The 26884-nt window shown below is 32.6% G+C and overlaps 7 protein-coding genes across 9 annotated transcripts; 1 reads left to right on the top strand and 6 right to left on the bottom strand.

Annotated features, from left to right (window-relative positions):
• Nucleotides 1-170: 170 nt before the first annotated feature.
• Bma-ral-1 (Uncharacterized protein) lies at nt 171-5147 on the bottom strand (the record flags this gene model as incomplete). Of its 2 annotated transcripts, XM_001900489.2 has the most annotated exons (6): nt 171-296; nt 922-1105; nt 1340-1426; nt 1635-1756; nt 4140-4205; nt 5088-5147. In XM_001900489.2, 6 exons carry the CDS (start codon nt 5145-5147, stop codon nt 171-173), a joined length of 645 nt encoding a protein of 214 aa, XP_001900524.2. The 2 variants fall into 2 exon arrangements, with proteins under 2 accessions (XP_001900524.2, XP_042933063.1); XM_043077129.1 differs by lacking the exon at nt 5088-5147 and having other exon boundaries at nt 4140-4199.
• A 4778-nt stretch (nt 5148-9925) lies between these two features.
• Bm6770 (Uncharacterized protein) lies at nt 9926-11936 on the bottom strand (the record flags this gene model as incomplete). The annotated part of the gene is made up of 6 exons (XM_001900488.1): nt 9926-10207; nt 10623-10859; nt 11015-11233; nt 11344-11481; nt 11596-11692; nt 11860-11936. The coding sequence occupies 6 exons, from the start codon at nt 11934-11936 to the stop codon at nt 9926-9928; spliced, it is 1050 nt and encodes a 349-aa protein (XP_001900523.1).
• A 794-nt stretch (nt 11937-12730) lies between these two features.
• Nucleotides 12731-15706, bottom strand: Bm10834 (Uncharacterized protein; the record flags this gene model as incomplete). Its single annotated transcript, XM_001900487.2, has 8 exons — nt 12731-12781; nt 13026-13140; nt 13291-13350; nt 13652-13726; nt 13920-14122; nt 14855-14925; nt 15159-15303; nt 15677-15706. 8 exons carry the CDS (start codon nt 15704-15706, stop codon nt 12731-12733), a joined length of 750 nt encoding a protein of 249 aa, XP_001900522.1.
• Nucleotides 15707-16912: 1206 nt separating this feature from the next.
• Bm661 (Uncharacterized protein) lies at nt 16913-17962 on the bottom strand (the record flags this gene model as incomplete). The annotated part of the gene is made up of 2 exons (XM_043077128.1): nt 16913-17008; nt 17942-17962. 2 exons carry the CDS (start codon nt 17960-17962, stop codon nt 16913-16915), a joined length of 117 nt encoding a protein of 38 aa, XP_042933062.1.
• Nucleotides 17963-17989: 27 nt separating this feature from the next.
• Nucleotides 17990-19881, bottom strand: Bm10835 (Uncharacterized protein; the record flags this gene model as incomplete). Its single annotated transcript, XM_043077127.1, has 8 exons — nt 17990-17997; nt 18228-18357; nt 18541-18681; nt 18781-18871; nt 18999-19138; nt 19362-19505; nt 19661-19775; nt 19856-19881. 8 exons carry the CDS (start codon nt 19879-19881, stop codon nt 17990-17992), a joined length of 795 nt encoding a protein of 264 aa, XP_042933061.1.
• Nucleotides 19882-21256: 1375 nt separating this feature from the next.
• On the bottom strand, nt 21257-23500 carry Bm10836 (Uncharacterized protein; the record flags this gene model as incomplete). The annotated part of the gene is made up of 6 exons (XM_001900485.1): nt 21257-21334; nt 21563-21664; nt 21884-21951; nt 22078-22373; nt 22850-22890; nt 23351-23500. The coding sequence occupies 6 exons, from the start codon at nt 23498-23500 to the stop codon at nt 21257-21259; spliced, it is 735 nt and encodes a 244-aa protein (XP_001900520.1).
• A 507-nt stretch (nt 23501-24007) lies between these two features.
• On the top strand, nt 24008-24945 carry Bma-coa-5 (Uncharacterized protein; the record flags this gene model as incomplete). 2 transcript variants are annotated; one of them, XM_001900484.2, is made up of 3 exons in its annotated part: nt 24008-24106; nt 24635-24757; nt 24877-24945. In XM_001900484.2, 3 exons carry the CDS (start codon nt 24008-24010, stop codon nt 24943-24945), a joined length of 291 nt encoding a protein of 96 aa, XP_001900519.2. The 2 variants fall into 2 exon arrangements, with proteins under 2 accessions (XP_001900519.2, XP_042933060.1); XM_043077126.1 differs by having other exon boundaries at nt 24635-24743; nt 24877-24884.
• Nucleotides 24946-26884: the final 1939 nt, after the last annotated feature.

Here is a 26884-nt window from a genome sequence, read left to right as displayed (position 1 = left end):
TGATGCTATGCAACATCTTCAAGAAAAGTGAATGAAACTATAATAATCAGATTTTGCCGGAAGGACTCAAAACATTCCTACAAATTTTCTCACCAGCTTTATGTTTTACGAAAAGCCCCTCATTCCATAACGAAAATTTACTATTATTCACTATTAGTATTTCACAAATATCATAATATATCACATCGCTTTTTCTTATGAAATTTGTTACCAGGCATAGAATCACCACCGGGAGTATGTCCTTTCAGTGTACCACCTTTTCTCCGCTTTATTTCGCGCATCAAGTCGTAAAATACCTAAAATTCAAACTTTTGAAAAATAACACTTTTGCATGAAATATTTTAAGGAGATCTACCTAGCCTCATTAAGCATGAATTTTCTAACTTCTTGTCCAACTGATTAAGCTACTGATCTCCAACAAACTGCTAACGATACAGTGGCTCAAGGTAAAACCATTATCAAAGAACTGAGGAAACCGAAAACATAGCGTCACAAAATGAATGGTTACTATTCGTTGCACATACAAAATAAAAGTCATTAATAAAACTACAACAGTAAATTTTTTTTCGATTGGAACAGCAAAATTTTATAGCCAATTCAAAGTTTATATCCATCACTGCTGTAAAGAATAGGATTAATCTAAAAATCATAGGAGAGGACGAAAAGAAATGAAATTTGTGGACAATTTGTTTGAAATTACTCTTGTCAAATTCAATTACGCAGTTATCTTTCCGTAATATGAGGGTAATTCTAAAACATTTCATAAAACAAGATCTCAAAAATAGACCAAAACCTGACCATTAAAAAACTGAAGTACACATTCGCTACTTTTATTATTTCATAATACTTAGTAACACTTCTTTCCCATCACTACTTCATTAATCATCAGTTATATTTTCACGAAATGTAAGAAAATAATACTTTATCAACATTAATCCTATTTTTGGCAGAAGTTTCAATGTACGGCACATTCCACTGCTCCGCTCTTTGTTGTGCGTGTAATTGCATTATTGAGCGTTCATTTGTCAAATCCGATTTATTTCCAACCAACATTATTGGAACTGATGAATCTGTGGCAGAATTTTTAACGCGCAATATTTGCTCCCTATAAACGAATACAATAACAACGAATTATACTGTAGACAAACCATAGCAACACCACGCTAATGAATGACCAGAGGGTGCTTATCACAACAACTCATGGTCAGTATAGCATCAAAGCAGTGATGATAAATGGAAAAAAGTTATAAAATGGACACTCATAAAAATAATGAAATGTGCAGTAGAAAAAAAAAAAGAATAATTATACAAGTGAGACAATGAACAACAGATGAATAACCTGAATTCGTTTGTTGCTTCGAAAGATTCAGTATCAGTTATCGAAAAGACGCAAATAAATCCTTCACCACTTCGGTAATAATTATCTCTACAAATATAACTTATTAGTGAAGTTAAATGGAAGTTAAAACTAAATAAAAAACTGAAAAATTTTTTCGCGAAATAAAAATTTATATTTGAAAATACTTTCTTTTCAAAACCTTTTAAAAATACTTCCAATGGACGATAAAGCTCTTAATTTTAATTATAGTCCTGACTGAAAGTCTAAAAAAAGAATGCAGAATTTGCCCATTCACCTGATTGCAGAGTAATCTTCTTGACCAGCGGTATCGAGAATATCGATTAAGCATTCCTCACCATCCAATACAACTTTCTTTCGATATGAATCTGCTTTTGTTGGTTCATATTCTTCTACGAACTGCAACAAAGAAATATGAACTGATGAACACGAGCTCTTTGAAAAGCATGACCTAAAAAAATCATAAATTTCTAACTACATCATTATAAAGCATAAAGTCAGTATCCTCATTTTGAAAAAAAAGTGATTAATGGAATTACTGAAGGTTTCTGAGTCAGATATGTATAAACATCACATAATCAGAAAGATGAGCAGTTCAAAACACAAAAGCCAGAACAATGTCTACTTACTATTCCTCAATAACGAAATTTCATTTAGTGAATAATAGTAGGTTGATATATGAGACGCTTCACTTAACCAGCAGAAAACAAAAAATATATAACACTATTATTCTTCTTTCATCTGAATAGGATAGACATCTTTATCCGTTTGGTAGAAACTGAAAATGTTGAAAATTCTATTTTTCATACTTCTTCAAGTGAATGTTTTTTTTCTTTCAAGTAATTCTATATCTTGACTGTTATAGGATGAGAAAAGAGGAACACAAGAACTATATAAGGGGACAAATTTGAAGTTAAGGAAAAATTATGATTTGATTGCTTTTTTGAAGCAAAATTTTATATATTCAAAGTAAATCTTTGCAAAACCGGCTCTTGTGAAGAAATATATTAATGAAGTGACTAAGTAAATATGGCTGGAGCATTTTATCGTCCTCGAATTGCAAAACGATAGGAAACATTCAGCGCTTTCAACGTTCCCACAACATTGTGAAGTATAAAACTAATTTAAGCACAACGAATTAAAATCTTTCTTATCTAAAGCTAAATAATACTGCAAATGAGATGAGCAAATTATTAATAAATCAATTTTATACAGAATGAACAATTAAAAACAAAATAGAACGTGCTGTCATTGAAAATATAGATCAACCTGTTACTTTCACCTACGATCTGAAAATGCTTGTAATATATCACACAGTCGATTTTCAAAGGCTTTCAACAAAAACTTAGCGGTCCCTTTGAGAAAACAATAATATGCACCTTTTATCTTTATAATATTTTTAAAACGTCGTCCCAAGTAGAAAAATCAAAGAAACATATAGTAAATAAAGGAAAAAATAAAAAGACAAAAAGAGAATATAAATATTCCCGCCAGATCAACCAAACTTCTTTCCTGTGCAATTAATTCAGCAAGAATTCACCAAATCCCTTTATGCCGTCTTCTTCGCGGTTTATTTTTTATCCACAATCTTATATTACACTAATATTGATGAATTCCTAATAAAGTTTTCAGTCTGAATTGAAGTCTAACTGCACAAAACAAAAACAAAAAAACGAAGGAAAACAAGCTCGCTTTAAAAGATATCTATGCTTACCGCATGGAAAAAAAAGAAAAAAAAATCTCAGCCATCTTTATACCATCCCTTCTTAGTTTCCTTACAAGATGCTGACATGTCAGAATCCAAATGATAACACTTATTGTCTAATGTTAATCTATAAAACATTCAGCAAGCTAAAAAATATAACAAAATTTCTCTTTCCTCTCTCCATCTCTGCTAAGTATTTTTTCCAATACTCTATTTTATCAAAAGGTAATTCGAGATTCTTGATCGCGTTACATAAAGAATTTAAAAAAATATGTCAAGGTTTTCTGCATCTTTTCTTCGGATATTCATTATATTTGTATCTTTATAATTATCCTTTGCTGCACTTATCAAACCATCATTGGCCGATCAATTATTACCTTAAAAAATTAGAGATCTGACAAAATGAAATCAAAAAACTCAAAAGAAAAGTGAAGAAAAATAGACGGCTTACATTTTAAGTCCTTAAAACAACACAGAAATTAAGTGAATTTTAAGAATTAAAATCTTTTTCAGAAAAATCAGAATTACATTTTTCAGAAGCACCCGTCTATTACTTCATTTTCTATCTTCCTCTTCTTATACATCCTCGTGCTCCTATCCTCCCCCAATTTCCTCCATTTTCAGTTAGTATTCAAGAGACAAGAATTTAGCTACGATGCAAAAAGACACTTCGCATTATTCATCATACGAAGAAAAAACACAACAAAACAACATAAAGCAGGGTCTTGAAACCATCCCATCTATTTGAATCATCATTTTTTAAAGCAAAAATTGGAAGTATTCAGCAGAAACATATAAATTTGAAAAACAATTTAGACGAGCAATCCTTCGCTGCGTGCATGGAAATAACGGTAATGTAGAATGGCGAAGTGAAGCAAGCAAAATAAAGGAATAACAATTACGATACTTGAAGGAAAAAATAGAAACGTCCAAACTCAAACCGATCCTAATAATTCACAAATATTAATTCGATAAGGAGACCAATTATGTTACCTCATTTATTATTCAAACCATTAGAAGCAAAGATCCAAACGATAAAAGCTGAAAATGAAAAATGAGATCAAGTGAAGAGCTAACCTCATCGTACATGAATTGCAAAGTCAGTGCTGATTTCCCGACACCACCGGTACCAACCATTATCACCTGTAATTAAATCGGTTAATGTAAACTTAAATATGTTGAAAAAAGGATAGGTTCTGACAAGAATTATCTGATCTCCCAAAACGCTCAAACTGAAACAATTTAATAATCGATTATCTCTACTTTTTACTTTTCCAAAATAGCAGACTAGCACAGCTTAATCAAGTTTTTGAATTTTAACTTTTAACAATATTTCACAAGTATTTTTATCAGAAGATTTTGACAAGTGAAGTGCAAAGTTAATGAAAGGACCGGACGAATTCTTCCTTTTAGTTAAAAGAGAAATGGAATCGAAATTTACTGGTCTTGATTTCGCGTTTGATAATAATCATATAATACCATGATAGATTAAAACCATCATCAAATATCATTTATGTAAGAACGATTCTGGTTTTCTTAAATCGAATTATGAATTTTACACCCTATTATAGTTGTGGATATTTCCAAAAGCAATAACAATCAGAACTCTCTCTACATTTCAATCCTTCAACCACCACCACAAACATATGCTAAATATCACAACTAATTTCATCTCCTTTCATGCATAACAATTTGTTCCACTCACTATTGTATATACCAATAAGTTGATATTTTATACAACAAATAATCGTGCATAATGCGTCTGCCAGGAATAATAACTCGCCCTTATCGCACACCTACCTAATCACAACAACTATTTGGAATTTATTAAATATAAATGAAACTTGCAGTGTTTCAGAGATAATTATTTAAATGGAAACCATCACAACAATTCTCCAACCACAACTGGACCTTCTTTTTTTATTAGTGGTCTTTGGATTACCAGTGACCCTTCTAAATTTTTCAAAATTTCAAACTTACATGATTTTATTTATATAAAGCGTAAGAAAAGACACAGCAACAAACCTTATGGACCTGTGTTCCGGTTCCAGCACCACTAGCTACCTTTTTGTTATTATCACTCATTCGTGTTAAATGGCCTGGCCTCAATTCAACGAACAATCCAGCAGTAGCAGTACCACGCTCGATATCACAGTTCTTTCCAGCAGCTTCAGATTCGCTAAAGACTGATGTTATACCACACAAATCTAACAAACTCATCGTAAACCAAGTCAACCAAGACCAAAGATCTCTGGCACGTTCTTTGATCCAGCACCAACAGAACTGAACACGATTACGTAAATCTTCCATTTTCTTGATTACAATGCGAAGAAAAAGTAGAAAATAGAATTTAGTCAGAAATCAGCCAAAGATGACGTTCAGTAGAATAAAGTGGCTAATGAACCACATGCGGCACTAATAACTAGCAGTTTCAAATCTAAGACAATTTAACAGGGAAAGATTGAATCAGAAGAAAAGCAAACTCCCTGATATGACCGTGATGTTAATCATAAAAAATCCTCTCGAATGCAACATTCCATGACAGTTAGATTTGTACGGTTTCTTCTTCGATTACGAATGTAAAAAAATTTAGTCTCCTGGTTCCTGATTTTCAGAAACGGTAAAAAGAGTAAGAAATTAGTGAGTAAGAGAGCAACGAGTTATCCTCGTCGGCTAACAAATTATCTTCAAATACAAGGCAGATAATTTCTGGTAGCTGACGTGACTTCCGGCCGGCCACACTGCGAGGAATAACCGAACATGGAGAAAGACACCTGCCCCTACAGACAACATCAGCAAGAGGCGTCCCCTCTGTCATCACGCCCCAGCCATCCACCTCATTGGAAGGCGACATCAATGACAACGACACTATCAGTGCATCTCTCTCAATAATGTGTGTGTACACAAACAACAGTACACCCTATCTATGTCAAATGAGGCAATTTCAGATGTGCATAGAATGAAAGTTGAAGAGTTTCAGAGAAAAGGATTAAACAACAACAGCAAACAGTAGTGCTAATGCTATAGGGGAACAGTAGAGATCTAGTCTTTCAGAACATAATGGCAATGGGAAATCATATTCACAGATCAACTCAGCATGGTCTGTTGTTCTGGTTGCATTTCGTCCAACATTTTCAATTATTCCACTCCTGATTATCACCTATCAGTAAATGAACATACACATCGACTATCCATACTCAGTACTTCTCATTTTCACTATTTTAGTAAAGAAAGGTTTCTATCATCATGCTGATTAATTCCGGTGTAAAATCTTTCCAGAAGACTTTTGAAAAAGCTCCTGAACTTGAACTTTTTCAGGATATTAAAAGCTATATTTAAAACTTTGAGATTCATATGACAGTCTATTCATTTTTGTGACAAATCGCTTTGCATACTTCCGATTCCTAAATTATTGGCTTCAATCATTTACGTGTAATATTTCATAAGCGTGAGTGTGTGAAATTACAAATCATCTTTTATCACAGAATTTAATAAAATCGCAGCCGATGTCGTTGTCAGCTCTTGTTGAATGGCCGTATCACCCTCTCCCGTTCCGTTTCTGTTTTTTTATTTATTATGTCTTCGAAAACGATGTTCTTCTTCCCCGAAATATATTTGTGGTTAAAAGTGCAACTCATTTTACAGTACAGAAGAAAACACTACAGAATAAGAGTGCAAGCATGTAAGTCACTTAGTCGGCTCTTAACAACTAGTCAACTCAATCCTTTGTTTTGAGCTATGCGATGAAACAAAAAACTTCAAAATTGAATTAAAATAAACCAGAAGACACAATCCTGGCTACATTAGTCTTTTTATACAGAAGCAATTTCCAATAATTCCTAATAAAAACCGAGCAATGACATTAGACTGTGTTCGCATGACATATTCCACAACGACGAAATTCTTATTCGGATTGAAATAAACACTGATTTTGACAAGAGGCACAATTCACAGAACTTCATGTTCAATATTAATTTAAACAACTGCTATAGCTTATTACACAAATTGCTATTGTACGACAAAAAATAATCCTAATCCTTCTTATCGTATAAAAATGGAGCTAAAATTAAGTGAAATAATACTAAAGGAAGTGATCTTTGTTGACAGAGAAAAAGAACTAAAGCAGAGATATTGATTTGTTCGATAAGAAGATAGTAATATATTTTCGTGCATTGTATCAAGCGGCTTGTATTCTTTCATTTGACAATAAACTACGTAGATCGGAACTGGTTTATCAATCAAAAATAAGGGGGAGAAACAAAAATCGAAGTAAGAAATTGGGAGGATTAATTCCGAATTATCCTCATCCGATGGCTCAGAATTTCACTTTTCTTTTCAGTGAAGCTAGAAATGAAAGCGATGAAAAAAATTCTGAATGAAACAATGAAAAGTCCTAATAATTTAAAGGAAAGCATTTTGAAGCAATCATCATTTTAAAATATTTTATAATAAAATCAATAAAGAATAAAGATATATTGCTTTGGAAATTCTCCCCATTTTTAAGCAGTTGGGGCAAAACAATTTTAAATTTGTTTCTATCATTTTTTTAATTGTTTAAATTTGTTTCTATCATTTTAATTGTTTAAATTTGTTTCTATCATTTTTTTAATAACCTCGAGCATCATTTTTTAAAATGATGCTCGAGGTTATTTTATTTCCAAAACCACTGTAATGTTTCCTTTAAACTATCCTTTGAAGTGATCCTCTTATTTTGAATTTGTCATGTACCTACTGCTGAATTGCTTTAAATAAATCAGAGCAATCAAAAAAGAGAGATGTAGTAATAAGTTGGGGTGATAAATGCTCTGCGAGTAAGTGAGAAGAAAAGTTTGAAAGTAAAATGCAATATAATCACAGTAGCTGTTCCATTGGAAAACCTTTCAAAATATGAATATGAATTTCAAAACATCATCACATTAACTCATCTCGCAACAAAATCGATGTTCCATTGGAAACCTTTGCCTGTCAAAATATGAAACAAAAAAAGAAAAATCATTAGAAATAGACAAAAAACATAGCTTAATCAAACATCATTTAATCATATAATTAATAAGCATGAACAAAACTTGCAGACATGAGAATTTTTGATTAAGCTTCTACTGACTTCTATTTTTTAATCTTTCACAAGGGAACAGAGCATTTCAGAGGTATTCAGAAATATGATCATTTGGAAAATCGATCCAAACACACGAAAATCTTTGGAAGAATAATCTATTGACAATGGTTTACATTCCGACAAATTTAAATGAGACTTAACTGTAAAAAATGCTACTAATCATGGCATAGTGCTACAGGATCAATAGTAGCGTTTGTTTGTATATTCGACAACTATGACTAGAAGTAAACGTTGTGATAAAGTTTTATGAAAAACTGGACTATTCAACTTGAAGCATCACTGCTAATGTGTAATTTTGGATTACAAACATAAAAAGAAAGATAAGCTTAAAGGCAGTAAAACAGAAGTGCATTTTCAGCCGGGAATTATCAAATATATTACTGAACCCTATAATTTAGAAAATAGCACAAAAAAGAAGCGGAATACAAAATTTACCCACCGTAGAATGAATAAGTCAGATATTAGCTGATATTTTTGGAAACCGATTAGTTGTGGAACTGTTAAATTAATTCCTGGCACAACCTTAGACAATTTAATCATACCAAGAAGCTTAGTGACTAACTGCAATACAATCTCCGTACAAGCAATTCAACTTCCAATAACGTTTTCCAAAAAAGCGCTTAACCAAGATAAGAAAAATATTTCCTAAATGAGAAACGCGTCACTGTTCAGCAATAAGGATTGAAAAACACTGTAGAGAAGTCGCCTAATGGTTAATGGTTAAGAATAATAATGCAGCCATTTTCAACGATGCAAGCCACTATTTTGTTTGACAGCGCGAAATATCGAAAACACTTGAGTTTAACACATGTGAACAAGTCATCTAGAAAAACGCTATGAATATGAGATCATGAAAGAAACTCTTACGGTAAGACAGAATTGAAAATGATGGAACATTTTGTTTAGATTCATTTACTACATTTCCATCCTGAAAAGTCAGCTGGTTGAATAGGAGAATGATTAGGTGAAGCATACCCATCTTCTCACCAGCTGAAAAAAAAGTATAATCTAGCCCTTCCACTTGAATTCCCTCCTTCTGGATGTCTCAAATAAACGCTATTAAATTAAAATAGATTATAAAACTCGTTAGCAAGTTTCTGAATTCTACAACACCTGTAAACACTACCAAAAAGTTAGAGCTTCACTTTTACTTTGGCACCAATAATTAAAAATCAAATGAACACAAAACTGTGTTCCATTCAAATACGATTTCATTCACAAATGTATGTCAGTAAAAATACATAAGCAGCATGCACACTAAGGGACACGTTCGCTAGTTAAAAGCGAAAGAAAACAGAAAATGTTTGAATAGATTTTGAATTAGTCGTAAAAAATCTTTCAATATTTTAAAGAATGAACAACTTTGGAATTTCGGTCAATCCAGTACCGATAAAAAGATCCTAAGCAAAATTTTTTTTCATGCCTTTTCTTCCTAATAAACGTTTACTATAACTGAGAGAATAAAATGAAGGGTATTTTTGCATTTAGTAGATCGAAGTTACACAGGAATTAAATAATATCACATCACAGAAATGAAGGAAACAAAGACCATTGAGAGCCACTGCATTTCCCATTTGGAAAACAACAATTCTTGTCAACAATGATGAACAAATCTTCTAAAAAGCAAAAAATATCATAGCTGAGAAAATTTCCTCAATATCACTTTTTTTTTCAAACCAATACACATTTCCTGACAGTCTTTTCATCAGAAAACTAATTATATCGCTGCTTAATATTCGATTCCTGTTCACTCATCGAACACTTCCGGATGATTACCTCCGGAAGTAACTACTGATATGGGAATGTAATCATCTTCATCTCGATTCTTCTTAAATCTCTCTTTAGAAGGGCCACCTTTGAGTCCCACATTCCAATTCGGACGTCGAAATAGCGAATATGGACGTTTTGATTTGCATTTTTGACGATCCAAGAACTGATAGGAGGAATGCGATGGTAAATTTTTGACATATTTAATGGCTTCAAGATCTTTCTGCTGGGATGACTCAACAACGAGCCGTCTTTCAAATACCTGTAACAAACAGTTTAATATTTCGAGCAGTTTTATGAACACTTAATTGGGGGAAAAAAAAGTTCAGCAAATCCCGATAAATGTAAATATCATTCGGTGGTTTAATCGACTGTAGATATTAGCTTGATTAAGAACACAGATTAGTGTTATCGCACGTTCCAAAATAAAGTGAAAATGAAACTCATATTCTTACATATCACACGGTACTTCTTTTCTTAGGACGTCCAATAAATATAAATAGAATTCCAAATTAAAGAACTATGACCGTTTGATCTACTTTAAAGACGAAACATACAGATGAAGTAACTGGAATGATTGCGTTTCATAAGTCGTGGTTTTAGTGTATATGCGAGAAATATAGCAGTGAAAGACATTAGGATACAACTCAAACAAAACTAGAATAAATTAAACTCACAATATCATCAGAGATTAGATAACGCTTTCGTTCCTCTTCCGGATCGATTAAACCACCTTTAGCCTTTTGTCGTTCAAAAATTGGCTGTAATTCTTCTAGCTTTGCTCGCCACTCTTCCCAGTTAAATTCAAAATTCTCTTTATCTACAGTTCCTTCATCCAAAATGATCGATTTCCGACCAACTGTTGACAAATCCTGCTCATTCAATGGCGCTCGACATATTGGACATTTTAGAACCTTTAAACATTTCAATCTTTTCATTATCGAACTAAATAAATCCATCTCAAGTTTCGTTGAAATTTTCATGCATGTCACAAGTTGAACGCTTCCACTATATCTCACTTTTATCAGATAGTACCATTCAGATTACAGATCAAATAAAGGTGACAAACTTGATCCACTTTCGATTTCATATCTTCTGGCCATTCACCAAGTTCTTTCCTGATTTCGTCTTCTGTGTAGTTCACGTAACGTATAAAGCAATTCTGATGAATATGATGATCACACTTTAATGTACAAAAGGCGTTATTTTCTGCGCTAAACCCGTCTAAGCATACTGGACAAACAGTGCACGGAAAATCTTGTCCAGTTTCCACAAATTTTTGAATCATCTGCAAATATTGATAAACATATTTCAGGAAGGTTGAATAATTAAATTCTTACTTCAGCAAAGCTAATAATTGTAAGTTAATGTACAAAAAAGAACAAAGAACACACTAACTTGAAAGATATCATAAAGAATAGGCATGTCAACATTGGCTTCAATATACTCTTGGATAGTTTTCTGAAGAATATTTGCATTCCTTTCGTCAATTCCTCGGTGCTGTCGCAAACAAACTTCCGGAGATACTTTCGGGTACTGAAGAGTGTCAACTTGATTTGATTAATTACAACCGATTCAGGGGATAGGCATCCAACATTAGTTTAAAGACTCGATTACTTTTGAACTACGATATCTACCAGTAAAATTTACTTGTTCTGGCAACTCGATAACGGCATAAATAACTGCTGCATACTGTGATTGCGATGTTATTGATCTTATTTTCATGCTTAATATTATCGTTGGTGTGCTAAAATTGACGGAAATTATCTCGTATGATTTCGTTTCTGAAGCTAAGAATGTGATGGATGCAAGTCATATTCATTTTTAAACCATTCCTTCATTATAAAATATTAAAATATTGCTCTTGAAAGTATGCACAACTTCTGCAAATAAAGAGCTAAACGATAGGATTACTTTTCTCCAAAATTCCTCTCGACTAGAAGTTCATCACCATATATGCTTCGCAATACTTCAACTTCCTCCTCGGCCATTACTAAATTTCACGATTTATATTTCCCAACTAATTATTTGATCATAAAATTAGCGTAAAAAATAAAATAAAGATAATTAGAGGTATAACGATGAAGTAATCGCTTGTAAAATAAATGTAAATATTCACAGTGAATCAAAGATTGACAAAATATATCACCATTAGATGATCCACATTGCGCAAAAGATTTACTTTGCATTCAAACCTCCCAAGCAGAACAAAGATCTGGAAATACCCCACTTCACATAACACAGATTAAAAAATGCCTTATCTAAAGTTAGGTGGCACCAACAATTTCGTATCGTTAAATACCATTCTTATTCGAAGCAACCTATTTTTAATTCTCACCGGAATTTACATATTTTCATTAGTTTGTTTAACATTTGAACTTCTTATCAGTTTACTTAAAATTCACTTGAATATGACGCGTGAAATAAACCTATTTCAGTGGCATAAAAATCGAGCTCATCCTAACAATAACATTTACTGATTTTCACTTTTCAACAGCAAAGAAATCATAGTATTGATGCACGATTCTTATTAATAGAGGGACAAGAAGAGAAGACAAGTACGAAGGTTTGATTGAGATCTTCGATTGGGATCTAAAAACTATAAATCAATGTTTCGAGTTGTTATTCTTATTATTAATCTCTTCAACAAATCTTGGAAGGATCATATTCAAACTTATTTTAATAATGTGGTTCAGAATGGATAAGAATGATACAAAGAAGTTTGCAAATAATATATACAAAGATTTTCCGCAGCAGACAAAATGAATATATCAAAAATTCATTGTTACTTATTCAATCCAAATCGTTCAGCGCGTCTTTGTTTTTTTATTTCCAACTGCAAAACAATTAAAATAACTGAAAATATTTTAAAATAAAAAAAAAAAATGAAAACATAATTTACTTATTTTTGAGCGAAAGGTTCCTCTTTAACAATACTTGATGAACACCTAAAGATCATTTCTCTAGCAAACAAAACTTGGTTGGGGAGCAAAGAAATGTGCTATGCTCTACTACTTTCATTATCGATTATTATTGATTTTTTAATTCCCGCCAATGATAACCACAAAGAAAAAAGATACCTCTGCTTCTTCAGAGCATAAACCGAAGCGTTTCCCGCGCTTTTCTAATACTTCTAAGGAGGCTTTCTCAACTTTACCAGCAACTACCGCACTGCTTTTATTAACACCTCCAAACCTATAATGGGAATAAAACAGTGATATCAACCTAGCTAACATAAGACAAAAACATAAGATAAAAACTTTTTCTTAAGATCTAGGATTTTTTCCATTTTCGATACCAACACGAAGAAATGCAATCACTTAAAACTGTATCCGTAGTGATTACCTTCTGGCTCGTTTATTTAAAATTTCCTGCATTTTTTCAGTCTCGCTGACAACACCAAACCTGCAATTCATTCATCATTTAACTTTATCGTTTTTCTAAAGAAAAACAATAATTTTCCTGCATTTGCAACACATTTTTATTTTCCATGAAGTCAGATTTTGCAGTATATAATATTTAGCCACACGAATAAATTACCAGAAATGTTTGCTTTTTGTATGACAAAGATTGTTTTAACAAATATCTTCAGCTAGTTCATATAATGCAGTTAGATATTATCATGCACCAAATATTCAGCACTTCGTATTTAACTGTTTCTCATCACGAAAAAATACAAATAAAATATTTCAGGAAACATACAAACCTCGCCGCCCTCTTCTTTTTCTTCTCTGCAAGAATTTCACCAATGTTTGCATCCACACCCAACTGCATGCCGAATCTTCAAGAAAAAAAAAAAAAAAAAACTGAATGGATATATATGAAGTTTATCATTTGTACATTCATAGATTATAACTGAAAAGCATTCAATAATATCAGCCAATATTTGCTAAATCCAAGCGAAACCTGTAAAGAAACCGCATATGAATTTACAATAATTTGCACATTCTAGTCTTAAAGAATGACATAAATACCGCTCAGCGCGTTTCTGTTTCATTTGTTCATCAGAGAGCGGTAATCCAAAACGCTGAGCTCGTTTTAGCTTAGCATCAAATGAGTTGATCATTGCTTCTGTCTTCTTGTTCGCTTCAACTTTTTGAATACTTTTGGATTTCCTAATTATAGGCACCGACGGTGTTATTGCTGATGCTGACGATAATGCTGCTGCTAAATCTTCCTGAAAAAAACTTCATTAAAACTTCTGAAACGAATGCAGAAGTCAAACAGACTTTTTACAAATAAATAATTTGGAATTTATGAGTGATAACCCACTTTTTTTCTGACGAAGTATCAGGACTTCGCTAGAAAACAATCAGTACCTACATATTTTCTTTCAGAATACAGCTCACTGCTTTCCTCTATGCATTTAAAAGTTGATGTTTATCAAAATGTTATTCTCAAGTAGTACAGTCTTTTTGCTTATGCCATTGATGTTCTGCTGTTCATGAGTACTGATTTCATGTTGTAAAAGCCATACTATGTTGATTTCTAGACCAAATAATTGGCAGAATTAAACATAGCTGAGTAAACAAGGAAGTTTTCTCCATTTTGTAAAAGGCAAAAATCGACTCAGAGGACCCAATGCATTTATCAATTTATATGACGAACAAAACCGTTTAAAGAAAAGGAAAAATATTTCGAAAAAGAAAACATTCGTTTTCTTTCTTCTCTAAAAAACCTATTGAAAACATTTCTCATCTCTTTTGTGATATATCCATTATACAGAAGAATTTATCAAAGACAAGAGAGTGACCACTAGCTCTTTTCTTCTATAGAATTAAGTTAGCAGTGTTATCATCCAATACAACTTTCAATATTTTAATTGATTTTTCTAAATTTTCTGTGAATTCTACGAGCAGACAGTCTTAGTTGGATATTAGAAGTAAAAATTCTAATTGTCCAGGCATACCTTCTTTTTGACTATAGTATCTGGTCCCAAAATATCGTCTTCGTTTATTGCACCTTCCAGCACCGTTTCCTCTGCAAAATGTTCATTTGCACAAACTAAATACTGCGGTGAATAGAATATCGAGAGACTTGACAAGATAAATAATTTAAAAAATTTTGCTTAATCTAACTTTACCTATGAATAATCCATCCAGACATCAGACAAATCTACTGAACTCCAAATAACAATTTTTGATTCTAAAAAATCTCACTCTCAACTTACTGAAAAAAGTCCAAACTTGATATTATGACGCCAATTTATTCACCTAAGCTATCTTTTGATGCAGTGGCATCCGAATTCAATATCGTGTCTTCAGCCGCATAACTTGCTTTGAGACGGTCGATTAATGCAGCTTTTGTACCATCTGTTGGGAGACCACGTGATCGCAGTTGTTCCCGGAGCTGAACAACCTGCAAACTACATAAATAAACAAATGAGCACACTGTGCATCTTTTATTTCCCATTCGGGTAATTTCGATCACACAAACATAGCAGATACAAATTTTAAATATTTGTCGCTCAGGAAAACTAAGAATGGTTGTCTAATTTAAATTGGGCAATCAATTTTAAGTTTATTAATACTATTGCATCTGCAAATATACTCAGCTGTAACAATTATACTTTATTTGTAAAACATCGAACTATTATCCAAAAAGACACAGACAGAATCTAAATCATTTCCTAACATTTCTTACACTACCAATTTCTAACGAATTATAAGTCATAAAATACTACTGAAAAACAGGAAATGAAATAAGTGATTTAAAATGATAATTCAAATACCGTCATTTTTGATAAATCCTTTGCTGACATTTTTGTACTTGTATACTCCCGAAAGCACCCTTTTAGATTTGAAATGGCTAAAATCAAAACATGAAATTTAACAAATACTTCCGTAAAAATGTTTGTGACAAAAACTTGCACAAAAGAACGACAAATGCATCTGCGTTTTTATTTTGAACGACCTCAATAATTGATGATTGATTATTAAACTAACAGTGCTAATAACAATGTTCAATACCGATCACAACCAACTCAAGTTATTACGAGTAGTCGGAAATTGAAACCCAAGGAGTTAACATTTCTGGACTGACCACTTACTCCATCTCTCACCCTGGGATTCATAAAGTAAAGCATACTGTTGCTCGTCATGTCAATCCCGAAAGTCCCCTTTCCTCTAGAATACGTCCTTACAACATCCCACCCACCAATCACCATCCATGCACACTACACGGCCTACGAACCGCAGAGCTCAGTCACGAGTGCTTTGCCTTTCAACGATAAAATGTAACGCTCGAAATGAAAACATACTGACTCTCTGACCTGCTTGCTATCGGGCACACGCTAAAGTTCATAAGGCTTTTGTTTATTAGTCCAATCATTAGGATTTGCCGAATATTTTGTCCGAGTTGTCCTCACTCAACACCTTCTGATTTCCTCCTGTACGGAGCACGACAAAATAAAGGGTTGAATTTCTGACAAAAATTTAACCTATCCCAAGGGATTGCATTCTTATCTTGAACGACTTACATATAGCATGATGCTGACTTACTTCAGGTAGTCGTAAGTTAGCTTTAATTGAATGCAAATAAAGTAAGGGGAAATCCCAAGTTTATTGAGCATTTGAATAATCGTAGTCAAAAGAAATGCACTGAAGTCTCCCTTATTAAACTCGAAAGTATGTTTTAAAAACAACCTTTAGATGTTCAAATAAGAAATGAACTTAAATAAATAAAGTCCCTAAATGATACTGCAAGAAAGAGAAGATGGTAGAAATGGAAACAGTTGCGAAGCAATACTGGTCAGCAATGCCAATTCAAAAATGCACACTGAAGTAGAAGTGTTATTTGCTATAACAAGTTTTCTCGTATTTCTTGCATGCCAGGCTACATCTCTGTATCATTATTTTTCACATAAAGTTATCACATTTATAAAGAAATAGGAAATAAAAGAAACAAGACAACCAGTAAACATTTCGAAATTGGTGACTATTGCTTAAATACTGTTTGAACAACAGAATTACGATACCGAGAAAGCAAGATATTCTGTATGCTGTTTCCTGTTTCTCCGAACTGTCAAGAGTGCACTAGCGTTATGAAAACGAATCTCTAACACCTATAAAGTATTTAAAACATTACTTATAAATTCGTTTCAACAAAATTCATAACAAATCTCTTCAGATATATGAAAAAGAAAAAAGAAATCTCAACACTCAACAGTAGCTGCCGTAAAAACGACACATCTAAATCACATTCAAATCCTAATATTGCTAGATGTCAATCATCAATAATTTCGCATTTGTAATTAATCTATGTCTAGATCTTTAAGCCATTATGCTAATTACTTCCTTTTTCTCATATAACAAAAAACCCTTGTTAGCAATCTTTGTTTTACATCAATCAAATGTTCTCCGCCGGATTTCCGGTTGTTAGTTTAGTTCTATATATAAACCAACCAACCGTCCCCACTAACCGTTATTCATTCTATGTTTTTGGATAGTTTTTGATAATATTTTAATGTTTTACAATTATATTATATCTATTCGTTGCGCGTTGTTATTGATTTGTTGGTTTAATTACCCAAGTTTGAGGCAAAATAAAATATCTGGCAGTTAATACATTCCATGACAGTAGGATGCACTGAAGGTTCTAAGTAACCAAGAAGTTTCGGGTTCAACTCTCTGAACCTCGAATCTAGCGAGTAAGATGGAATTAATCTCATACCCTCCTAATGCTTCTCACATTGAGAAAGACAAATTTCAATCTTAGTAAGTCATATAATCCTAAGGCTAATATTTGGCTTCTTCTTTGTCTTTGCATTACCATCAAGTCAAATTTAACAAATCACAAAGTGAAAGAATGACTGCTGTGAAAATAACACTATTGTCTTATACTGAAACAATGAGTTCAAACACGATTCCAAATATTTCTGTTTCTAGAAAGCAAAAGCATAAAAATATGAAAAGAAAAACAGTTGAAAATTAAAAGCAATAGTGTTAAATAAAAATGGACGACTAAACCCAAATGTGCTTCCCATTTAATTACCAACCTTCATTTTCGGGGATTGCATTGTTGAAATCACATGTTCAAATTTTCTTTAATCATCTGGAAACAATATCTTCAAAATTAGAAAACCAGGAAACAATATTTTCAAAATCGGAAAAATTGGAAAACATATTTTCAAAAAAATTTTTATTGTCCTGCTACATACAGTAACAATGATTAATTCACGCACATGCTAGAAATCTTTTAAGTCAGGCAAAAACACAACTAGGATCCTAAGTCTAGTAGTTAAAAAGAAAATATCAAATAACACTGACCAATGAATAACTTACTGAACTTTAAATTAAGGGATTCACATATACTGAGTAGTTCCTTAGGCCGATAATTCTTCATAGTTATTCTAATGTTTGGATTCGACACCACTTTCCTTATAACATCGTAAATATTGTTGCTAGTACAATTCTGAAGATAGTCATACATGTTTAAGTTTCAAATTGCAAGATCAAATTGTGATAAGACCTTGAAGTTTAATTTGTACCTTTCCTTATGGAAGACTACAAGAAAAACAAATTTCTTATTCCGATTTATGAGAAGTTTATACAGATTTCTTTTTTCTTCGTTGTCTTACTATAAAAACTTTGATACTTTGTGCTTTGTTTCTTCCAACTTCTCGAAAAAAAGATGCTCGTCATCCATAGCACTATTAGCACAATTATCTCCATTCTTATTATAATGAATGTTGAAACGATTTTCTCCCCTACTACAAATTCTATATTCTTGAAAAATCTGAAAGAAGTGATTAAGGTCCACTTTTGTAAAAAGAGAAATGAGAATTTTGTAAATCGGAAACTCATTAAATTAGTTAATATCACGGGAAACACATACGACATCAAACTGCATACTGAGACTAGATACTTCAATATATTTTGTAAGCATCCAGTTATATTCGACAATAAACTGGTACTTCGCTGGTTTTCTGAAATTAAAAAAGGACTATTAAAGTCACTGGTTTAAACTGTCGGTGGTTGATAAATAATTTAGAATTTTTTCAATGTAAGTCGTCCGAATCATTCAGAAGGATCTTCCAATGTAAGTTGAAGAACCTGGCTACTAATGCTGCATAATCTTGCTTTGGCTTATATCTTTCATGGCATACAGCTGCAATTCTTCCTAATTCTGATGACCACACCCAACGACCATATCCTTCTTGATTTTTTTCTTGGAAACATATATTCGTTCTAAGCTGAAATAAGTTGTTTTGTGAACAAAGTTTATTACTAAACTGTATTACCTATTTGCATTGATAAAAATTTATAGGGAAAGTTATGAAGACAACACAAAAAGGTTCTCAACAGCAGAAGTTATGTCTCAGCAATAAATTGCAATTCTTTTAAATGAAATGCATTTGAATAAAATGGATGAAATATTTTTAGAAAAGCATAAAACTTGTTTTCTTTTTAACTTACAAGAACAAGATCTTTGTAAACATATGTGGGCAGAATTTCATTGCACTGTCGTACAATCTGATAAACGTTTTGCCCAGCATTGTGTAAAATTACCCACGAACCCAATTTTAGCACTTCTGATAAAGCATTATCCTTCAATCTGATCTAAAGACACTCGAATTAAATAATATAATATTGTAAAACATTCAGATTCTAAAGCACTCACTTTACGTCAATTAAAGTTTCGACTTGGAGTATCGTTAAATTTATACCGCTTACATCATTTTAGTAACTAATCAGTTTCATACGATCAAATTAACTTTGTTAGAAATAATGGCTGAACTTGCCTCAAAAGAATTCATACCGATCGTTGGTACAATTACAGAAATGGTAAACCACTGATTCTCCAACATAACAATTACTCCTTTTAGTGCTCTGAAATTCAATGTTAAAAATATAAATGTTGTCCTGAATTTTATATGCAATATCCTACCTTATTTTACAAGAGTCCCTACCTCGATAAATGGAGTTTCTCTGCCATACTCCTGGTTAGTGTGAATCCTGTGAAAAAATAAAAAATATTGCCCACATATGCTGTAACTTTAAATGTAGCAGATTTGCGTTACTAGAGACGATTAGGAGCTGAAAATAGGGATAACTATAACAAAACTAATTTACATGAGAAAAAAATTGCCAAAATTGGGGAAAAAGAAAGATGAGTTATTTAAGCATCCTGTTCTTTTTTAAGTTCTTTCTCTCTTTACACAAAGTTTACTTGCTGGTCATTATTTCAGAAGATATCACTGAACTTTAGTTCTTGAAATGCAAAGCCAAATAGAATCAGGTAAATCTAACAATACGATCAATATTTAGTAAAGCGCACCACGGATGTTTCAGTTCATTATAATGAAGAAGGATTAACATATAATAAATGTAAAATACATCACAATGATAAATATAAATATAAAGCAATACTGGGGGATATCGAAATTGATTACAACGCTAAACACTGTAACATTTTACATCTAATATCATTGATAATAATCCTGTGTTTCCATCATTGCTGTTGTAAACTATCGCTCCAAAATTCAACCCAGTATTTTGAAGGGAAGACTAGCTTAAGAGATCGTAGAATCAAAAACTAAAAAAGACATCATCTTGAGATTTATTGTAATAAAATCATTGTAACTGGAAAGTATCTGCACGTCCAAAACTGAGCTGAGGTACCACACCTTTGGCTTTTGGCTCTCTCAAACCAAATGATTACCCTACTCGTTTATTACTACTAGATTTTTCAGGAAATCCAAAAACTACTTAAATATTTCTGTTACTTTCATAAATTTTTATTGGCAACAGTGAAAAGAAGGTGAAACTTTTCAAAACTGATTTTACTCCTGAAAACGAACAAGTAACAGAAGAAACCGAATTACCTATACCCATTAATGAACAAAAGGAAAATAAAGAACTAAAAGTTAGTTTTCGTCATTTTTTAAGCAAGCATTCCAAAAATCGTGTACATTTCTAAACTTCATAAATACTACGGAAAACTTCCTTTCAGTCTTTTATCTCAAAAAAAAAAAAACAGTTGTTAGCGTATGTTGCAGAAGCATAACGAAAGAAGTTACTATTAAAGATAACCACAGAAACAACTTTACAAAAGTAAATCTAAATATCAACAGGATACACCCAACATTATGGAAGGTAATAAAAAACAATAGTGATATAATTCGGGCAACTGAAACATTCAAATTATAAGGGCGCTAATATTTCGAAAAGAAAGCATCTAATTTGCTTTAAAAGTTTAAAAGCAAGTGAAACAACTTTTTTGGAAGCATAAATACATGAATATTTAAAAGTAAATAAATAATGGAATTTTAGAACTTGAGTTGCAACAAAAAAAAAAAATATTTTTAAATTCAAAGTGGCAAATAATTATCATCATCCACTGTTATTTCTTGCTTACGCACCTCGCGTTCGTAGAAGCTAATCACTAACTGAAAAAACAATTAATCCTTATCAAAGGATTTAGTTAAGAATATTGATTTCATGTAGAACATGAAGAAGGGAGGCATTTAAAAATCATTAAATTATACATTCTATTTAACATGATAAGCTCATAAAAATGACTGATAAGTGATATCTATCTCATGACTTGAAACAATTTTCTTCAGAAGGCAGTGGATTCCAAGAAATTTGAAAATTGAATTCCAACAAAAATTTACCTGTGGCCAATACTTGGTACATATTGAACTTGGTACCCTTTCAAATTTTTTCTTATGTCTATATTTAACAATGTACGTAAGAGGGAAATCGTCTTCTGGTTGCTAAAAAATACGAATGACTGGAAGTCATTATTTGATGTATAATTAACTTTCTCTCTTTCCCATTCCTTATTAATTTTACGTGAATAGTTTGAGGCTACAAAGTATAAACGAAGATGTATTTTTTCCAGTTTAGAAGTAGCATCAGAAATTTCACCCACTTTATTACAATATATTTAATTTTTTTTTGCTTTATAAAAAGAAAAAAATCAATGAGCCTACGCAAGCTGCGACGATCACTTCTGGCACCCAACCTTTTTCCATTCCACTTTCACCAGGAGGAGGACGCACTGAAAGTATATATAAAGTCTTTTGGTGCGAAGTAATTTCAAAACACTTCGATAGAGACACAACTATGTTTTTGAAAAAACAGAAGTGAAATGAGAAAAAACATGATGGAACTGAAATAAAAGGACTTCTTAGTTGTCGACTCCTCTCATCATCTTCACTTTCGCTTGAATAAATGTAGTCTTCTGTTCGACACAAATCCTCGGAAGCTGGACGCTTCAAGGAAATGGCTGAACAAGTGACGCCGGGTCGAGAAGCATGCGAAACCTGTGATGGAATATTATAGCAGTCAGGGTCCGCAAACGTGGGACTATGACTTCCAGAACAGCTCATTTTGGGTAACGGTTTTCGTGATTTTGATTTAGAACTTGTAATGCCCATCAGGTTTTGCCATAATTCATTTCGCTGCTTTCTCCAAGTTTCTCTGCAGTGAATGTGACATTTTGCAATAGGGCAAACAACATTTTTAAATATTATAACAGCAACAATGACGTTGACTTAAGACATATTTTCGAGATTAGTTAAAAATTAGTTAAATGTTGTTTGCTAATGTCAACATTTTAATTATCTCAGTACCAAGTACTAACAACAGTACTAAGAATTGTTCATAAACGCTTACAAACGCTACCTACGTTTCTCCATTTTCTCGGATGTTACATAAAATGATAAAAGATTTGTCCTCGGATATTACATAAAATGAAAGATTTATCACCACTACTACCACTGCAGTTATGAAAGCACAGAATTTACAACTAACGTCTTTAATTTTATCTGAGTAAGATATGTTGAATTCTGCATGTAAATTACTATGACGTTATTTATGCATTTCTAACATCGATCGAAGAAAACAATAATTTTGACTATGAGACACAAATAAGTAAAAACTTTTTGATAGCTTACTTTTGCTGCGCATGAAATTCTGCAATTAATTCATCGCAGTCCTGAAATAAAACTTCTTTACTAACATACCCAAAATCTTGTCATGACAATCTACCATTGAAGTATCTCACAGTGACTTCTGGAGCATACATCATCAAGTTTCTATTTTTGCATAGATAAAGCATACAAAAAGAGAAGACAAAGGGGATGGGATTATGAAATATGTTTAAAAAGAATTAGCAACAAAAATGAAAAATACATCATAAAAATACATTAATGGATCGCATCAATAAAAACACAAGAAAGGACAACTTAATTTACCAAAACTAACAATAATGTTCTGAATCATATATTTACGATTTGTTAAGCAGAAATCGTTTCCCCTAATGCTGACTGAATAACGTCCTTAATTTTATATGAATTTGTGAAGGAACTTTACAACATGGAGGGCATTTTTGCTTTACAATGGTTAAAATGAAATTATGATTGTACTATAGTACTGAAAAGGAAAAGCAGTGGTACCAGATTAGTTTCAGGTTCCCATGTATTTTCTGCATCACTGTATCCTTTCCACTTCAGTAGATACTCCTTCATTCTTTTCCTTTTGTTGTAACGCTCTCCAAGGATGGCCTCCACAACGAATTCTCCTTCTCCAATCTCCTCATCATCCATTTCTTCGTCACTAAAAATTCGACAGGTAATTAGTAGTAATTACTGCAGCATATTTCAGATCATAGAATGGCTATTACCGCCTTTTAAGGCATTTGAATATGAGAGCTGAGTAGAACTATGGATAACGAAAAGTAACCAGTAAATGTACTTCATGGCCCTGAATAACACTGGGCATGCTTATACTCTCCTCTCGCCCATTCCTGAGATAAATTTCTGGACAATTAATTTAACCTCGAATTATTTACCTGATATTCGATATAGAGCATAGGGTAATCTCAAGGAAAGCTTGGAAGTAAATACATAAACTGTAGCGAAGTATTCCGGCAGAAGGACAAATCACTAAAAGAAGTTTGAGCTGTTGGAGTGGTTTTCGTGGAATTAGACTGCCAGAGAATGCTTAAATTGTTGTACCTGTGCTGCAGTAGTTTTGTCTGAGAATCTATCTTTGACTTTCTGCTACATATTCTTGTCATCCAAATTGAATGATAAATATGTTGCAGGTAAGTGATGTATGAAAATGTACCTATGGAAACTGAAGAAAAATCAAAGAGAAAACGGGGGAGAGCGTGTGATCACGTACGGCAAGCACTGAAAAGATGCCTTAGAGTAAGTTTATACTTTAGCTAGTAGAGAGAGAGCTGAAATGATTCGTTTGTCAAGTGACATGGACGGTGACATGGACTTTTTGTGCAACTGAAGTTTAAATTAGTGGATGCTTTTTGGACAGCGGAGTTGGTTGATAAGATCATAGTGAAGACAGGTGGAACTTGATGTATGTTTACTTGATGGAATATGCTAGACTTGCTTGACATTTAATTTTCTTCATCGTTCATACATTAATTTCAATAACCTGAGGTAGGTCACAGTTAGGAAAAACTTTAAATGTGTTTTATGAACTGATTGAAAAGATGTGAAATCATACACTAAAATGCATACTTGATAGAGCAGAAATGTGATTTATTTGCTCTGTTGTATGTAAATGAGGTAATATTTAGTGGAGCATTGGGAATTCGGTCTCTGCGTTCAAAATCTGCTCAAAAGATAGCTTTTTTTACTAAGCTGATAACAAAATCACACGCAGTAAGTTGAAGAAACATATACTGTTCAAACTGTATTTGGAAGATGTCTCTTTAGGAATCGGACTGTGTACAAAAGGAGCATCGCCAAGCAATGGATTGCTTGCGCTCACATGCTGATAGTGTTCCGGCTCGATGTTTTCAATTATTAGATACATTCGCTCAATGTAAATTATCCCTCGTTAGTCTTTGTTTCTGTTTTTTATATTTCTGTATGTATATTTAAGGAATAAACTGTAAGTAATGGCAAGTTTGTAAATGGAAAGTGATTTTCGTAAAACGGCGCGTTCTTCTTTGTAGATCGATAATCGTTTACGGACACGAGGACGAAAATTAGACATTCCGGATACACAAACTTCTCGAGAATGAAAACATTTGTTATGTGATGGTTACGTGAATGCTTAATTAGTGTAGAAAGACCATTTTCAAATTTTTAAGTTTGCTTACTATGTTCGGATATTTTGGTGTTCGTATTTACTAACAGTGATGCACATCATAATAGATAACTAACACCTTCAGACAAAAACACGAAAATAGAATCTATGATTCACGAAAATATTTGCAATTCAACGTTCCCAAATGTTAGGGGTGATAAGAGTGCCAAAAACGAGTAGGCGTGGATAGGTATCGAATCAAAAAATTCAATTGAAATGCAGAAATCTATGATGAAAATATTCAGCACTACTCTTTATATTATAGTTTTTCAAGCAGATTAATTTGCAAATTGTTGTATTTAGCAAGATTTAAACATTGATACCCATATGCTGATAAGCACTTCGTTTTTCTTTATGGATCTCACCTTTTTTCATCTAAAGCTCAAAACATTCATAGTGTGGTAAACCAATTAGTTATTTTCAAATGTTCATCTTACGTACTGAGATTTTCATGCAGTACTGCAATAAAAACTAATGAGGATAAAGGTCTGAAACTGATTAAGGACTGGAAATCATAAATTAAGATATATTTGTCCGCTAGTACTGATCGACATCGATCCCTTAATGGTTCGGCTAATTAGATATCGAACCCATCAATACCATGTTTTCTTTAGTTGTCATAAAAAAAAATCAGCTCGGATACTTCGATATCACTCCTAACTTTCACTGAGTAAGATCCTTTTAGTGAAATTTTAATTCGCTGACATGGTCAAAGTTGGTATCTGCAGAAATCAGGACAAAGCAACTTTTATTTGACATTTTCAAAAAAGGAATTTCCAAGAATCTACGAAACACCACCGAGCGGAAATCCGAACACTGAGTGATATTGTTTTAGTGAAGTGTGTTAAAAATGAAATGATTCTACTTTGGCGGACTGCAAAAATTATTTTGTAAAATGGAGGAAAAAAATTTAAGTGAAAGACACAATTACACTCAATGCATTTCCAGGGCAATTCTATGATAAGCCTCAGCATTGAACTGTATTTTCTTGTGCAGATTCAGAAGCCAAGCAAATTAGTCGTGTAACTGATATCTTGGCTTGAATAACTTAGTTAGTGTACTCGTTTTTATAAATTTTCAATTCTATAAATTGAGAAGAAATAGATTTTGAAAAGATATTAACAGTTGGAATCAAAAGCAGGATTGCCCCAAAAAATACCCAGTGCAATAGTGTTGCAAGAAGATAGCAAATGAAACATATAAAAAGTAGTCAGAGATGCTTCCCATCGGACAAGATGAAGTACTAATCTTGAAATTGATTTCACGAAAAGAAAATGAAAAGAGTATTCTGAGAATCATGCTTATAATGAAATAGTTACCCGACAGCAATCAAAATATACACACAAGGATACTTCTGAGAAACTAAAATAAATTCTGAAAGATGTGCAGAACTTCCTTGCGAGTTATTTTTCGAAGCAGAAAGTTTCGAAATCAGAGTCTTTATCTTACCTGCATTTTTCGTGATACAGCAAATTGTTGGAATACCCTTCCAAGTTTGTTCTGATGTTCAAGCAGTTAAGGAATCAAAAGATGATTAGCAAGCTATTCTGCCAAGTAAATTAGGCAACTTAAAGAATTTCATATTATGAATGGCAAAAAAAATGAAGAAAGTGGGCAGCTATTCATATAAATTAAAAAATAAAATAAAAATAAAACTGTAAACAGAAAAAGGCAATAACGAGATTTAACAGTCTGATTTGAATATCAAAGAAGGGTGAATAAGAGGACGGTAGTTATTCAGATATTGTATTACGAAAAGTGATATATATTTTAGATTTCATAACATATCAGATTCATCATGTACCGAAGAACTGAGCTTTGGAGGTTGGCTGTTGAGTGATTGCATTTAAACATATCGAGGGTCTGAAAATATA

This window comes from Brugia malayi, assembly GCF_000002995.4.
Source record: "Brugia malayi strain FR3 genome assembly, contig: Bm_v4_Chr1_scaffold_001, whole genome shotgun sequence".
In the NCBI taxonomy this organism is placed as follows: Eukaryota; Metazoa; Nematoda; class Chromadorea; order Rhabditida; family Onchocercidae; genus Brugia; species Brugia malayi.
The sequence above is the reverse complement of the archived record's forward strand: the minus strand, read 5'-3'. Positions and strand labels throughout refer to the sequence as shown.